This window comes from Haliotis rufescens, unplaced genomic scaffold (assembly GCF_023055435.1).
Source record: "Haliotis rufescens isolate VD_foot unplaced genomic scaffold, xgHalRufe1.0.p SCAF_1, whole genome shotgun sequence".
Taxonomy (NCBI): Eukaryota; Metazoa; Mollusca; class Gastropoda; order Lepetellida; family Haliotidae; genus Haliotis; species Haliotis rufescens.
This window is the reverse complement of record NW_025963779.1, coordinates 47,386,143-47,404,138: the sequence shown is the minus strand read 5'-3', so window position 1 is coordinate 47,404,138 and position 17,996 is coordinate 47,386,143. Positions and strand designations below refer to the sequence as shown.

Here is a 17,996-nt window from a genome sequence, read left to right as displayed (position 1 = left end):
GCCTCCATTGACAGCATTTAGCTTTGCCCGAAATCTCCTCATTCAATCTCCTACAAGTGACGATTGTAAAGCTCTATGTTCAATTATTCTATCGCTGGCACCAAGAAGCATGAAGACTTGGACTACCTACCTGCCATTATTCTATCACTGGCACCAAGACGGGTGAAGACTTGGACTACCTACCTGCCATTATTCTATCACTGGCACCAAGAAGGATGAAGACTTGACTACCTACCTGCCATTATTCTATCGCTGGCACCAAGAAGGGTGAAGACTTGACAACCTACCTGCCATTATTCTATCGCTGGCACCAAGAAGGGTGAAGACTTGACTACCTACCTGCCATTATTCTATCGCTGGCACCAAGAAGGGTGAAGACTTGACAACCTACCTGCCATTATTCTATCGCTGGCACCAAGAAGGGTGAAGACTTGACTACCTACCTGCCATTATTCTATCACTGGCACCAAGACATGTGAAGACTTGGACTACCTACCTGCCATTATTCTATCGCTGGCACCAAGACGGGTGAAGACTCGGTCTACGGGGGTCAGCCTACACTTCTCGGCTGGGACATAACAGCCCTGGAACAAAAGAGGGTGAACTGTTGAAACTGTTGATAAGTAACTTATCCCTTTCATCCTGACCGATACAAAACATCTTAACGAAATCACACTGACATTACAGATCAAACCAATTCACACTGACATTACATTTCAAGGGACTGACAATGGTCTACTGCATTTATCTTCTGAGCCCTTAGAATAACATCTGCTTTATGTAATCATGCTTTTCATGGATGATTTGATCAAGTAACAACACTCAAAAGTCAAAAGGACACATATACCACGTGTTAAAAGGATGTACAAAGTTCCATGCAGATGTTGAGCTGTTACAGATTTGTTTCAGGGTGACTATGCATGCAACAATGGCAATGAGTGTGTTGTTTTAGGAGGCTAGCTATCTCACCAGTTGAGCCATGATAGTTATCAGCCCCACTTGTCTCATGAGTGTAGATTTGCCACCCATGTTGGGCCCTGTCACCAACACAATGCGACTGTTGGAGTACACACCACCCTCATCTGTCTCCTGCACAAAATGAAAACACCATTAACGTCACTGACACTTACTTCCTCATCAACATACATCCACATTTGTCTTTTTCCTTGATGCCATGTGTTTAAGAAGCTCGACAGACTCGGTTATCCTTCACCTACAATCACATGCAGAACATAGATCATGTAAAGACTTACATCATCCACACCTATGACCGTATCATTAGGTATGAAGTCTCCGCCAGTGAATGTCCGAGCGATACAGGGGTGACGAGCATCACGCAATTCCAGGAATGGCTGCAGAAGAAGTTAAGTAAAATCTAAATATTTTTACATTTGTATACTTCAGGGCTGTGAGCAGGTTTTCACAAGAAAATAGAGGAAAACTCAGGGGGGGTGGGAGAGTGAGTCAAATTTTTTGTAAACATTTGATTGTATTCAGTTGCGAGTGATTTGGTTGCATCTGCGAGCGAAATTTGAGAAATGCAACGAAATATTTTAACTTAACTCTTTAAACACTGTAAGCCGGTACACTGGCCAAGAAGCCTCGAGTCCCCTAGACACAGCAGGCCAGTAGACCAGTCAAGCCATAATCATGTCAAAATAATATATAATTTTAAGAGCCTACAGGTCATATCACTCATTTATCAAATCTCTAGCATTTCACAATGTATGAAATACATATTCCATTTCAATTTATCCTTTTATATCGCTAAATTAAAAAATATTCATTATTTGTAGCAAAGTCATTGAAGATAAAATTCTTGGACTTGAAGTTTGACAAACGGTCCACATTGGACATGTCAAAGAGCAAAATAAATATGTTTCAAGCAAATCTTTAAATATACTATACAAAGTAATATATAAAACCAACAAACATATGTCTAACAGTTGTCAAACTTACAACTAAGTTATTATTTTCATCTTTTTGTGCGATCGCATGTAATGTAAGTCAAATGACATCTCGGCTTTCGTCGCATCGAATTGTCGGCTCGGACACGATGTTTATGCCTTTTATAGAGATCACGATTTCCTGCTTAAAACGAATAAGCAGAATAACACGATTTAACAACAATCTTTCGTCAAAATCTGAAATTCAGCATACACAAGGACAGTACCATTGCTGTAATTTTATTGGCTGCCTTAGGTCACATGCTCAAATTTGACCAATCACAAACCTTGTAGCAGATTTTGGCAAGAAAACATCATTAGAAACCTATTGTTATCCAATATATTTGTATGTTACAGCAACGAAAATTCTCAGGGCGAGGTTACTGTCATGTAGATGAAAATAGGCTTTCTAATGGCATGTCACATGGCAGTCTTCGACGTACATGTTGTTCATACAAAGCTTTGAAAATGGGGGTATTTCTTCATGTTACTTAGCAGACAGACGCTGTTATTGAGAAATGGGTGACGACAGACATTATTTTTCATTCTTTTTAAAATAATTTACCGATTACGTAAACAATGAAAATAAAAAAGAAATGGGTAAGTGTATTTTATTAAGTGCTGCAAATAGTCAAATTTTCACTTCCTTGGTCAATAATCTGGATGTTATGAATGTGTAAGCTTACATTTATTTAATTTACAACAAAATTAATATAATTGTAAGTGCATTATTTAAATAATGTAATAAACATAGCTTTCATATGTTTGAACAGTAGGACGTGGCAGCTGGTGATTGACAGCCAAATGCAGTCGCGTCTCCGACGACTTGGTCCCCTTTCCCGCAACAGAGTATGCACATCACTGTGAGATGAGGTGAAATGGGGTTTAACGTCACGACACGTGCGTGTCTGCTTGTACTAGTCTGGACTAATGCCAATTTTAAAGTGCTTGCCCACTGAAATACCATGCCACACTTTAACACAAATACTGAATCTGATCCAACTATTCCTTGTTTTAGCCCTTTAATGTCGAGCCCAAGGCAGGGTAACCACAAGTTGCAACTTTTTTTTATGATACGACCGGGCAGACGCTCTACCACTAGACCACGGCAGCAGTCACTTTCATTACGTTTGATCATAGATCATGTTGACATTGTATTGTCCTCATCACATTTCATTTATCCTGACCTACCTCAACATTCTGTCCCAAGTCCACAAGCTCTGGGCGACAAGTGACGCCATCTCCACACCGAGAGTACTCAGCAAGGGAGATAATCACATCTAATACCGAGAGGCAGTCCAAAACATCACGCCATTTCTTGTGTCTGCAAACATAAACTTATATGTTTAATATGATAATAATTCACAAGAAAACACTATTGTCACTATCACCCAGTATTGGGCACATTAAATTAAATTGATTAAATGTTTGGTTTGGTTTGGTTTGGTTTGTTGTTTTACGCCGCACTCAGCAATATTCCAGCTATATGACGGCGGTCTGTAAATAATTGAGTCTGGACCAGACAATCTAGTGATTAATATCATGAGCATCGATCCACTCAATTGGGATCGATGACATGCATGAACCAAATCAGCGAGCCGTTAGTTGCCTTTTACGACAAGCATAGTCGCCTTTTACGGCAAGCATGGGTTGCTGAAGACCTATTCTACCCCGGAATCTACACACAAAAGGCCCCTTCTCTGGAAAACAAGTTATGGCACCAATTCTCTTAGATAAGCTAACTTCAGTTGTTTCTGAGAAAACTTGTCCCCATTGCAGACACTCTGAACTGAGTAAAATAACATGGATCAAGGGCCATAACTGTGTAAATCAAATCTAACATGTAGCAAGGGAAGTAACTCTGGTAAAAATAATAATATAGCACCAATGTTTGAACTCAGTCTTGACAAGTTTCTCCGCGATAAGCATGCAAACTGTTGTTCATGTAACGTCAGTAGTATCTGAGAAAGGTTGTACCCATTGCAGACTCTATGCACGAGGTTGAAGAGCATGGAGCAAGTGAATTTAAGACACCAATTTTTGAACTCATCATGACCAGTAATATCAGTAACAACTTAAATAGTTTTGATAAAACTTGTCAGCTTGTCAGCTGCTTCCATCTCAAGTCTGCTTTTTGTAGGACCAGCGCCACCGTCGTGTGACCAGATGTGATGTCACATCAAATCATGTTCCTGCTTGTTATCAAACAAGGTCTTCTGAAGCTGTACTGGGGAGGCAGGTCTGTGACAGGTGGGCCCTCTTGCAATAATGCAAGATAAGTATCAGACAGTATGGAGGAGGGTACACCTTCAGATGTCAGAAAAACCTCAATAAACAAAACCCTTGAAAAGACAAAAACTTGTCAAATAAACGTAAGGCGGAAAAAGCATTAAAACGCTGGTGCAGTAGGGCTGGTTCAATCTTATTTACAGACGGAACATAAGAATTGAGGAAAAATCAATGTACACAACTTGTAAGAATGGATGATAGCGTAACCTTAAGTCTTTACATACTTTGTTACTGAGCTGAAGCTGATAAAAAGCTTTGAAAACTCCTGTCACCTGGCGTGTCGTAGACAGTACAGCCTTGGCAAGCTAGATACATAGTGTTTATTCCTAATACAGGATATTTACCATCCCCAAATACACAAGCGTGATAACCTCTTTATCATATAATGTCATTCTTTAATTCTGTACTTGAAAATCGCTTTCCCTCTCTCACAAACATGACTGGCTCAGTCTCTGGTTATTACCTGATAACCTTTGCCATGGGGTGGAGTGTTGTCCACTGCCAACATTCTCACTCTCCACCATGTTTTACGTTTCAAATTTTCTGTTGTTCTTGGTCCCCATTGTGACAGTCCCAGCAATGCCGGCGCTTGCATCTAACGACTTCTCTATCTGATTAGCGCAGTCACAAGCCACGATCCAGTTGTCACCTTCGGGCGTCTCATTACAAGGCCCATATGCTGGATTGAATGGTAAACCGACTGGCGAGCAGTAGGCCCATCACCTGGTACTGGGTTCGATAGGGACACTATTCGATCCCACCCTTCGGCAATACCACTGGATACTGCGCTCAGGAATATGGGTAGGCGTTAGATACAAAAATTACCCAAATTGTTACATGCACAAGCATCTAAGACGCCCAAGTGTTGGAAAGACGATTTTCCCTTTCATGCCTTAGAAATGAAGTGGCTGTCCAGACCTGTATCTGGGTCCTACACCAAACTCAGATACACCACTTGGCTGTTCACTATGAACTGTGTGTGAAGTGGAGCTCGTACCTTGCCTCCGGCATATTGCGGGATTTGAGATTATTGCACAGGGTGATTGTAATATCACGGGTCAAGAACTCTTGTCTGTAAACACGGGAATATGGTCAACTTACATAAAGGGAGTGGTGCAGGTTTATTGTACCAGGTTGGTTGGCATGCTTACTGGAACGTAATGCTGCAACATGTCTAGACACCTGTCACTGTATATGAATGAGACAGAGTCACGATCTTCAACAGACCGCTGGTCTTCTTCAACAATGCATCCCACGATAGTCCAGGACTGGAATAGTACCATGCCGGGTCCAAGCCGTATTGTTTTAAACATGTCTTTCTAAATATCTCGAATATATCGGCGAGTAACAGTACCTCAGTTTTTAAGTACAGATCGTGATAATCACCTAAATTATTACAACCTAAGTTATCCCACACTGTCAGAGCGTGTTCATAATCGGCATCAGTTATTTTAGATTCTGTTAAGTTACTATAGAATGATTCAAGGGGCGGTAATTTAGTTTCATCGAATCTAGACCAATCATCCATATATTCGTAAGGATATACACCTTTTCTCAGCAACAAATGACGGCACCTATCGGTATTTTGATTTGTAATTGCAAAGTCATCGGGATTGTTCGCATTAGCTAAATTGTCCAGGGAAGATAACAGAAACTGTACGGAGTCTATGAATCTAAGCCCATTACTTTGCTTTATTCTGGCTTTCCCATCCTTGTCCGTATAATGTATAGTTTTAGTCAACGAGAATGATATGTATTTTTCCATATTATTAGGAATGCATGTTAAGCCGCCGTCGGTCTTTGAGATAGCTTGCATAATGAGATGAGAATCATATCCTCTAAGGTTATGAAACACAACGGGGATGGGTATTGTTTGAGAATTCATTTTTAGTTTCAAGTTACACTCGTTATGCGCGGCTCCCCGATAATTACCCGTGACGTGACAATGATCTCTTACGGAATCCCCATTCAGGGGTTTATTACAAACATGACAACTAGTCAACTTCTTATAGGCCCTCCAATCATCCCTCGTCATACACATTGGTTTCTTACTTTTATGGTTTAGGCATATCAATCTTGATAGCAGTCTGTCCAACACCTCTACAGTCTTCTTTATGCGCTTCTAATAGATCTTGTCTGCTGTACCCATGTAGGCATCTTTCGCAGAAATATTTCTTTTCCTTATGTTTTGTTTGATCGTATAATAGCCTATTTAAACTCTTCATCCACGTATAATGATATTTTCCATCTTTTTCAATCAGAAATGAATTGATTCTTGGAATATGTTCCGGAGCTGAGCTTATCCTGTGTACAACAATTCCTTTAGAAGAATGTCCGAAAACATTTATAGCTAAATTATTTTGGTTTTCCGCCTTATCAATTTGAGAGATTGGTGTAGGTTCGTCTATACCATCAAGGTTTAGTCCATTGTTTTGGGGATAGCTAGAAGGTCTATTTGCAATTTTAGAATCTACGGGGAACAATGCAGATCTATCATCACTCTGAAACAGTCATCGGATTTATTTTTTACATTAATTATGGCTTTTTTCTTTTTATAATACGGGGGTAAATCTATATAAGATCCACCTTTGAAAGGCATATAATTTGCTATATCTAAATATAAACTATCGATTTTATCCACACCCCAACCCAAACCTCTATTAGTCCAACGTTCTAAATTTTCCTGTATCCTCTGAATTGATGTATCTAATGATGCGTTTATAGTATCGGATTCGGTTATAACTTCTTGATTGCTACGGAAATATGGTTCGGTATATTCGGTGCTATCGTCTGCGCTACTTTTACTCAATGACATTTTAACCATCAGCTAGTATTTTATATTATTTAAATCATCTAATTCCTCATTAATTTTGCCTGATACTTTGGGCTTAACATCATTAACATCCATGTTGGAATTAATATCCATCTTCCAACCTCTTAGATATTTACAAATGCCGGCTGTGGGTACAAAGTTTAACTCATTATTATCAACAACTGGTTGATTATTTTTATCAATGGGTTGATTATTATCTAGTAAAGCGATCAATTCAGCTTTTCTCATTCGAGAATAACCTCTCAGCCCACTTTCTTTCGCTTGAGCTTTGAGTTCTCTAACAGTCTGGGGTTTGTTGTATTCCAAACCGAGTAAATCGATCAATTCAGTTTTTCTCATTCGAGAATATCCACGAAGACCATGTTGCTTTGGCAAAGCTTTCAGCGAGCTGACAACATAAGTCATTGTGATATATAACTACATGTGGACTAATCTCTAATTGGTTTGAATTCTACCCAATCTGTTTATCTCATTTTGGTAAGCCTTTTTCCTCTCATAAATAATTTGAAACCGTTTCTTGTCAGCACCGTGACTCTTACATAAACAGTAACTACCTTTGACCCCAATCCCACATACAGAACACGAATAATTAATATACCCTTTTCTAATTGCAATGGAATGGATTCCACAAAAATCAGTCATACAGCTTTTTCCACAAATTTGTGATTGGCCCATGTGTATGAATTTACATCTTGATGTGCCTCTCGCCATTGTGATAAATATACACTTCTAGTATCATTTGTCTAAATGCGAGCCGTCAGCGCTACATAGATTAGCGGTCATGGTTTATGTGTAGTTATTGTGTAGCTAAAAATAGCAATGACTGATAACCCAAACACTATAAATGCCAACCCGGGTCTTTCCGAGCCTCTGACGGTGTATAAAACTGACTTATTGTTGGTTTTGGCATTGGGTCAAGTTTCTTTCCATAAACGAGGTAGTATTCTTGCATGGCAGATTCAACGTTTGAATTGAATGCCCTTTCTTACGCAGTTCTTCATTAATAAAATCTAATCTTAATATCCTATTCCTGGCCCATTGTGACTGGGCTGCTTCGAGTTGTTCTAATGTTTTATTATGTCTTTTCTGCTCAGAACCTCTCATACTAGAAAATAAAAAATTACTCCCCGAAAAAGCTAGAGCTAGAGCTAGCTCCACTTGTTGTGATTGTGTTTCCACAATCTGTTGTGGTATTTCCTCGTTCACTTGTTGTGATACAATCGGGGTTTGTACTTGTTGTTGCATTTACGCAATCTGTTGTGATTGACTCTCCATTATTATTAAGTGGGCATGTATGTTTAAATTGACAATACCTAGCCGTTATTAAAGCAGTGGTGAGTGGAGCTAAGAACATTCCGTATCTATGATAAAACTCACAGCTTACTGCGCTTATGGCGTGTTCGATGAATTTGTCTTTCTCGAGAGATTTGCATAAATACGGGCGATGTTCTGCCGGGATAGGAAGAAACGTACTAGCTACGACTGTGTATAGTTGTAACATAGCCGACCCTATTGTTTTAGTCATGGTAGCTCCCAGTCTAGACTCGTAACGCGCTTACAGTTTTGTAATTTCTTCATCGGTCATGTTATCAATTTTTTCGATGGTATAATTTTCCCCCAAATATTGGGAACATTTTCCACCAGCTACCAAAGCCGCAAGTCTTTCTCTATGTTTATCTAAAGATTTATCTACATCAGGTTCTTTGAGCATTTGTTCGATAAGATCGTCGCATTCCATAATGTAATACCTAAGGTGATATCTAAGTCTAACATAATGGAATATGACATATCCAATACAGCCTGACATAATAAACTGTTGAGAAAGAATGAGGATTTCAAACCACATTATTACATAACAACCGCTTATGTTCAATTTATTATATTTTTGCTATATTTGCTAAGCAGTTGCTACATTTTGCTAAGCAATTGCATAAGCATCTGGTTGATTGGTTTTTAATACAAGTTTACAGTGCTTCGTTGAAGCTAACAGTTTTCTGACTTTATTTTGTTCGGGCTTGGTATAAATAACATCATTTTCACGTAAACATTCCTCAGATGAATCTCGGTCTTTGCAATGAAACTGGGCTACCCATTTGGTCTGCTCTCTCAGATCTTTCAGGACACAATTTATATTTTTGAGTAAGTACCCAAACGCTATGCTGAGTATGTCGACCGGAGAATGCTAAATATGAAAGCATATCTTTCTTTTTGGTAAGTTCTTTTCTTGCACTGCAGTCATCTATTATGAAAAGGGTTGATTCTCCTTTGTATTTTTCGTGACATACTCGTAAACAGTCTTGTAAACGATCGCCCGGATCAACTTTGTACACCCCCAGGTCATTCATTACCCAATCTCTCGTTAGGTATGTTTTATTAACGCTTATAGTCGGGCACAGAATAATAATATGGTCGAAAATACCCTGATAATGACTTTGTAAAATATCTAGAATAAAAGCTGTTTTTCCACAACCCGTTTGCCCGCAGATGATAGCGCAGTGCGGTTCTTTAGGTAAAAGATTATTAATAGATCGCTTGCACGAATCTTCCATTCTGTATATTAAGTTGCGCGTCCATAATCACGTACAAATATATGTTTACTTTACCAGCTGATTCCTGGTGCTTCGTTATCTGTATAGTGACACCCTCGCTAGCATTTTCTATTCTCCTCCCACTACCGTGTAGTTGGTCATCGTCCGTGGTTCGTATGTCGAGCCATAGCGCATACTTCATGGTGAGGTATTCACCCATCGATACATCCCAAAGAGACAGATCTTCCACGACTGCATTAACTTCTGGGCTTCGTTGTATAGAAGGGAGTTTTTTAATCTCATCCCATTGTTGATACATTAGCATTCCTTGACTATATAATAGTTGATTAGGAACGCCCTCGATAGTCAATTCTACTTTTGTAATCTTGGGATTGTAGAACTTCTCGGTATTTCTTTTAAATGCATCGGAGGGGTCCTCGAACAACATTAAAATACCCTTCAACAATCTCGTGGGGACGTTTAGATTGATATTCCACGTCGTATCTTTTTTGTTTCCTTATGATCTTTCTGTGTCGAAATCGTACGAAATAGCTAAACTTCCGGTATACTGGTTACGAATTTGTCTGGCTAATTCAGGATCTGTTATCATATCATACTCCAGTGAGATATTGTCAATGGAATAGCTAGCATCTTCAGCAGCTCTGATTACTCTGCCGTAGTCATTAAAAGTGAGTTCGTATTCTAACCTATCACCTAGGGATGCTTGATAGAAGGGCATGTGACTATCTAGTAATTCAAAGTCAAATATAGAATCGGTAACCTAATGCGCCGGCAACAGCTAGATCTTTTACAACGGTATTATCACCATTATCAGCACCCACACGCAATCTCAATGTGTTCCGATTACTAATACCTTGGTACTGTAAGTTTTCCCGCTCTTTATCCATTCTCCAGAGATCCATGTAACAGAAATATACATCGCTATCATCAATACTCAAAACCTCATTACCACTTATTTTAATCGCGATTTTCTTAACGATAGCACGACCTATGTTCTGAACGGGCTCCCTGTTAGCATCTGTAGAATTCAAACTAATAGTAAATGCTAGTCGGACAGTTCCCGGAACTAACACATTGTGCGCGCCGAGATTAGGAAAGCGAACCAGAAGTGTTTGATTCAGATCGATGGTACTCGGGTTACTAGTTAAAGTTACAGACTGGCGAATTGCTTTGACCCCTAATGGATCCGGAAGTCTACGTTGTGAGTTTAACTTGTGTCCGTATTGCGAAGACATTGTTATATTGAAATTATGTAACCTTATGTTTAATATAAAAATGGATGATTTTAATCTAGATAACTTTGATAACCCTAGCACAATCGAAGAGGGTACTGATGAAACCAGCTTTGGTGGCATGAATCTTAGCGATGAACTTTTACAATCAACCGTTAATGATTATTACGATGCCTTTAAAGATGTTAGCCCAATTGGTCGTGACTATTCAAAGTTTGAATTAGATAGTAAAGGAATATTGCGACTGCGTGGCGCTCCAGATATTGATCTTATGAATTCTCGTACTCGTAAGCCCCTAGCCTTATCTACAATAGCTGCTAAACACGGTATCAGCACTGTTCGTGATGAATTAGGTTTTGTGGACTACTCACAAGAAAAGCTTTCCGCGAAGACTACTAAGGTTCTTCGAACTGTGCGTACTGAACTCGGTAACATAGATAATTTGGAAGAAAGCTCGAAGCTGGCCTCGGACGGGCTCCGAGAAATCTTGGATACCTACTACGATAATTCCACGGTCAGTGTATCACCATATTCAGAGTTCAGTACTAGGGAATTACGAGGTCTTGACAAGGCAATGCGAACAAGAGCTCATCAATAATATAGCCAAACTATTCAAACTTGACAAGCATATAGCTTATGAGAAAACAAAACTTGAACAGGTGGGTGATGAATTCAGTAGACGCCGCGTTGCAGAAAGATTGCGTTACTTAGAAGACGAAAGATTGGTCCACCTCGAAGCGGCTTCCAGTAATAGAAAGGCACTTCGTTCACAAATCAGTTGAATTCGTGAAACTATCGATCAAGTCTTCAACGATGATACTACACTAGCCGATAAAATTAAAACATTGTTCAAAGAACAAGGGTTAACGATTGCCAGTATTGTAACCGCATTGGGATTTATTATATCAACTTTGACTCTCGCGTTAACCGGTGGTACAGGAGGTGGCACACCCCCTAGTGATAGGGGTGGCATAAAAGAGTGGATAAAAAAGCATTTAAAAACATTAGGTTCAGCACTCGAAAAGCTCGCTGGGAAAGCTGCGTCTGCACTTCCCGGTATAATAGGGAGTATAGTTTCCTGGCTCTTGAATTTATTAGCTAAGACCACCATTTGGCTTAGTCAAAACTTGTGGGCACTGATCGTAGCAATTGCCGGGCTGTTGTACGTATCCGCTAAAGACTATTTATTCAAATCAGTTCGTTAACCAAATAATGAGTAAACCAACCACGACTCCACCTACTACAAGCGCTGTTTTTTCATCGATATGTGGTTGATTTTTATCTGCAATATGTGGTGGCACTTGTGGTTGTGCGTTAGTAGATGTGTTAGTAGGAGCGTTAGTAGATATCTGTGGATTGAATAATCCCGTTTCGCCTGTGTTTGTTTGCGTTATTGATTCGGTATTAATATCTGAATTTATACATAGTTTTTGTTGATCGGAAGCAATAACAATTTTATTATTATAACCTATCACTTGACCAATCTTAAGTTCCATATTACTCGGAGACATGTATAGTCCCGATGCATAAACGTAGTCTACTTTGGATTGAGCGTACTGTAATACATCTTGATAACATTTTTTAGAAGATCCTATGTCAACTGGTGAATTAATAGCATCCTCCACGTATGCAATAAACTGTTTTTGTGCCTGGAGCGCCGTCCCAAAACCGATTATTCCCGCTCGTGCTCGCGATTGTGCACCGAGAATTGACCATACATAAGTTCTTATTGATTCATTAACTCTTACAAATCCTGGGTTAGTAAAATTATTTTCTGTTTTATCATTAAGAAATTTATTCCAAGCGTTTGCAGTATCGTTCAGTTGCACAAATTTTGTAACAATATTATACAAACCACCCTTAAAACTCATAAGATCTCCTCTCCAATCGTTACTCGAAAGTTCCCAGCCTTTATACCAATGACCGGTTTTATGCCAATGATCATATATTCTTGCGTAAAATTTGCTGTCCTTCCGCAACTTACCAAAATAAACATGAGGTTTATTAAGTTCTCTATATACATAATCGCTTTCTTCTTTGACGGATATATTTTCCTCTGTGTAAGGAACTCCTAGACCATGGTTTGCTTCTTTAATACGCCAATCTTTACTCGTAGAAACATTAAATTCCTGACAAATACGCTCATACGCGGACCTATCATAATTATTATTTGTGGAATTCCACACTCGATGTTTTATCATTAAGAAATTTATTCCAAGCGTTTGCAGTATCGTTCAGTTGCACAAATTTTGTAACAATATTATACAAACCACCCTTAAAACTCATAAGATCTCCTCTCCAATCGTTACTCGAAGGTTCCCAACCATGATTAAGATTATGCAATCTTACAAAAAGATTGTTTTCCTGTAACAACTTAAATGAATTGAATGGTTGATTAGTTTTTTTAACTAAATCATCGCTGACTTCTTTAACAGTTCTTTGTCCATCACACAGAACACCTAGACCATGGTTAATTCCTTTAATACGCCAATCTTTACTCTTAGAAATATTAAATTCATTACAAATAAGCTCATACGCAAACCTATTGTACGGATTATTTGTGGAATTCCATGCTCGATCCTGTGGTAATACGTCTGATCTGATAGTACACGTGAAATATGATAAAACAGACTTATTTAGTTCAAATCCTGGGGCATAAAGAGATACACCACATCCTGTTGTGGCACACCATATGGCAAAGTTTAACTGATTCTGCCGATTCTGAGTCGATTTCATATATAAGGTGAGGTGAAATTGGGTTTAACGTCGCGTCCAAGATTATTGCACTTATATAGCGACGTGCATGCACGTGTATGTGTGTGTGTGGCTGCTTGTACTAGTCCGGACTGATGGCGATTTATAGTGCTAGCTCACTGAGATACCATGCCGCAGTTTAACATGAATACCCCACTCAGACACAGTATACTGACTCCGAGCCGACCAGTCCTTGTTTTACCCCCTTAATGCCGAGCGCCAGACAGGGTAACAACAAGTACAATCTTTTAACGTCTTTTTGTATGACGCGGCCCGGGATCGAACCCTGGACCTTCCGCTCTACCACAAGACCACGGAGGCGGTCTTCATATATAAGTTATGATATAGTTTCATTGTATATTTAATATGTATGTCACACTCCCAGGAATAACAAATGGTCAGTCTATTCAACTGCTTCATACTATCGATAACTCAGCTGTTCAACTTGAAGTTGCTATCTGCGATGTAACATATTACCCGCGGTGGACCAATATAAGTGCTGCGATAAATAATAAGATAGTCTAGGTAATGAGGATGACTCTCACATTATACCTGATGGGTATTACAGTGTATGTTCACTCAATGATGAATTTTTTAAGCCTTTGGGAGTTAGTCTCACACAAAATGAGTCGAATGGGATGCTGATTATAAGCGCTGGAAAAATTATTATAATTCTTCACCGGGGCATAGCAGAAACACTTGGATTTATTAACAGAGTAGAAAGAATGTTAATACACCCCAACAAAACACAGCATGGATATAAATTGCCTGATTTAGTTCCCTATAAAGAGTTGTGCATCCATCTTGATCAGATCAGTACAACGGATAATATTCAACTCGAAAGTCCTTCTACTCTGCTGAGAGTTATTCCAGTCAAAGAAGAAAATTACAATAGCGGTAGAACGGAATCTTTCTCATCATTACAATATAAAAAATTAAAGCGGGGTATTATTTCAGATCTCAAAATTTCTGTATTAGATGTAAAACATCAACCTGTGCATATAGGATACTTGAGTGTAACACTCCATATTATAAATAATGGTTGATTCATCGGGCCCTGGAACGCTCAGACAATGTAATACAATTGCGCTTTCCGATCTCGGAGACACAGAAGGATTCGGTAAACCCGGTACCGATGGTAAGTTATACGCTTTACACTTACACGATAATGTATACAGGCAGAAAGAAGTTGCATTCACAGGTAATCTAGGAGATTTAAGTGATGTACAATCTTACTCACAACAATGATAATAAATGGAATATGATCGAAGCAAAAATCAAGTAACTACTGAATATCGTCATTACCCCACCATATGTGATGATGGGTAAGGGCTCATCAATTAACTAAGATAATGAATAGTGGGATCGTACTCGGGGCTTATATCCCATCAAAACGTAAAAGTGTGTTATTCTCTCCCCTATTAAGAAACCCAGGGCATATGTTATTGAGTCGCCCGGCAATAAAAAATGTTAGTTTAAATTTGGTTACTGAATTCAATGATATAAAAGATAACTTGAGTGCAATACCTGATCTTTCTACAATTATTATTGAAGTCTTGTTTGGAGATGCACGAGAAGATGCCTTCGAAATATTACCAGGTCTATCAATTAAATGGCTAAAGAAACACGAGCGTCAACGTTGCAGTATTATTCATATGGGAGTATCACCCGTTGCAACCCTTGAGGGGGTCCAAATTATTAAAAGTGACAGCATTTCTCTTACTAAGATATTCATGCCGTATAATATACATTTAATAAGGTTGATGTATATTCTCAAAACATTGAAGCAAGACCAATTAAAGACTATTATATGATATAATAATATCCACTATGGGTTTATATCAAGCACTTGATGAAGCATCAGAAAAGATGGATACTGTTGATGAAGAGCCGTGAATGCTCTCGACGGAGTTGACAGCACGCTTGTAACGGCTAGCATGGGACTTGGTGTAGCCGGTGTTGGTTTATTATCAACTATAATCGCCGCACCTATCGTACTTGGCATGGAAATAGCCGCCGGAGTCTCAGGACTGGCAGGAATAACGATAAAATTGATTTCTCTAAGTTGCAAAAGAAAGCATTAAAACATGATAATATTCGAATACTCACCGAAGCAAAGTTAAACAGCATTGAGGATCATATTTCAACAGCAATGGCTGATTGTAAGATATCCGAGGAGGAGTTTCGTTTAGTGTTGTCAGAACTCACCAATTACAACGTAATGAAGCAGGAGATTCGATCCAATTCTCGTAAGACCAGTGGTATTAGCGAAGATTAGAAAAAAAAGTTCATAGAACAGGGGAGGCAACAAGCGCGTCAATTATTCCGTGTTAAAACCAAAGAACTGGTTGGAGATTAAAAATAGTTTGTTTCCTATCATTAGATCGCACCGCATAAAAAATCATACATTCATTTAGGCGAATGCTTACATAAATATATAATAATGGAGATTACAAACCAACAAAGGAAGAACTCGAAAAAGCTATTGAAGCATTTATGCTCAGGGACAGAATTATCAAATGGAGAGAATTACAAGGTATATATTATATCAATGATGTCAAACCAACCAAATACAGTCATCAATTGTATCTTTCCAATTACCAAGAAGAGTATATAGTCTGGTCTCCAAGTAAAATGAACGAAGAACTTAGTAAAGATGTTGAATATCACTTCATTAAAAACAAGCATGAAATACTCACATCCCCTACCAATATGACATGTCGGGTGTGTGCAATGCATTAGCTCCTGTGAACTATGTTCACTGGGCCTTTTTTGTAAAGAAATATAATACGTTTTTCAAGATCTGCTCCGGAAACGAGGACTACTGCCATTTTCAGTCTAAATCAAAGTCGTTGCCATGGAAACTCGAAAAATAACTTTTAAAACAATCCAAAACTATCCAAAGGCACCAGTTCACCACTAGACGTATCAATGTGCAAAATATGGTGAAGAAAAATGGTACGGTTTTCAAGATCTGCTCCGGAAACGAGGACTACTGCCATTTTCAGTCTAAATCAAAGTCGTTGCCATGGAAACTTGAAAAATAATTGTTTTTAAAATCCCAAACTATCAAAAGGCACTAGTTCACCACTAGACCTATCTATGTGCCAAGTATGACGAAGAAATATGGTACGTTTTTCAAGATCTGCTCCGGAAATGAGGACTACTGCCATTTTCAGTCTAAATCAAAGTCGTTGCCATGGAAACTCAAAAAATATCATTTTAAAAATGCCAAACTATCAAAAGGCACCAGTTCACCACTAGACCTATCTATGTGCCAAGTATGACGAAGAAATATGGTACGGTTTTCAAGATCTGCTCCGGAAACGAGGACTACTGCCATTTTCAGTCTAAATCAAAGTCGTTGCCATGGAAACTCGAAAAATAACTTTTTTAAAATTCCCAAACTATCAAAAGGCACCAGTTCACCACTAGACCTATCTATGTGCCAAGTATGGTGAAGAAATATGGTACGGATTTCAAGATCTGCTCCGGAAATGAGGACTACTGCCATTTTCAGTCTAAATCAAAGTTGTTGCCATGGAAACTCGAAAAATAAAAATATTTTAAATCCCAAACTATCACAAGTATTTGTCACAGAGTGACGAAATATCCCCCGCCATATACACCATAGTACCAAATATGAAGACAATCCAGCGATTAGTTCTTGAGATATTGTGGCAACACCGTTTTCCAACTCCAAAAACAGATTTGCCTGCTGTGACCTTGAAAATGGGGTCAAGGTCACCAAATCTGACAGGTGTATGCGGTGTCTGTATATACACTATAGTTCCAAATATGAAGACAATCCAGTGTTTAGTTCTTGAGATATCGCGGCAACACCGTTTTCCAACTCCAAAAGCAGATTTGCCTGCTGTGACCTTGAAAATGGGGTCAAGGTCACCAAAACCGACTGGTGTCTGCGGTGTCTGTATATACACCATAGTTCCAAATATGAAGACAATCCAGTGTTTAGTTCTTGAGATATCGCGGCAACACCGTTTTCCAACTCTAAAAGCAGATTTGTCTGCTGTGACCTTGAAAATGGGATCAAGGTCACCAAAACCGATTGGTGTCTGCGGAGTCTGTATATACACCATAGTTCCAAATATGAAGACAATCCAGTGTTTAGTTCTTGAGATATCGCGGCAACACCGTTTTCCAACTCTAAAAGCAGATTTGTCTGCTGTGACCTTGAAAATGGGATCAAGGTCACCAAAACCGACTGGTGTCTGCGGAGTCTGTATATACACCATAGTTCCAAATATGAAGACAATCCAGTGTTTAGTTCTTGAGATATCGCGGCAACACCGTTTTCCAACTCTAAAAGCAGATTTGTCTGCTGTGACCTTGAAAATGGGATCAAGGTCACCAAAACCGACTGGTGTCTGCG

The 17,996-nt window shown here is 39.0% G+C and overlaps 1 protein-coding gene across 1 annotated transcript in view; it reads right to left on the bottom strand.

Annotated features, from left to right (window-relative positions):
* The window catches only part of LOC124136458 (DNA mismatch repair protein Msh6-like), a 141,619-nt gene that overhangs the window by 42,699 nt on the left and 80,924 nt on the right, over positions 1–17,996 (bottom strand). Inside the window, exons 27-30 of the mRNA XM_046502374.2 lie at positions 3,138–3,270; positions 1,254–1,352; positions 970–1,089; positions 497–584 (exon numbers count right to left, since the gene is read on the bottom strand). Of these exons, the coding sequence (XP_046358330.1) occupies positions 497–584; positions 970–1,089; positions 1,254–1,352; positions 3,138–3,270 (440 nt within the window). The remainder of the gene's footprint in view (positions 1–496; positions 585–969; positions 1,090–1,253; positions 1,353–3,137; positions 3,271–17,996) is intronic.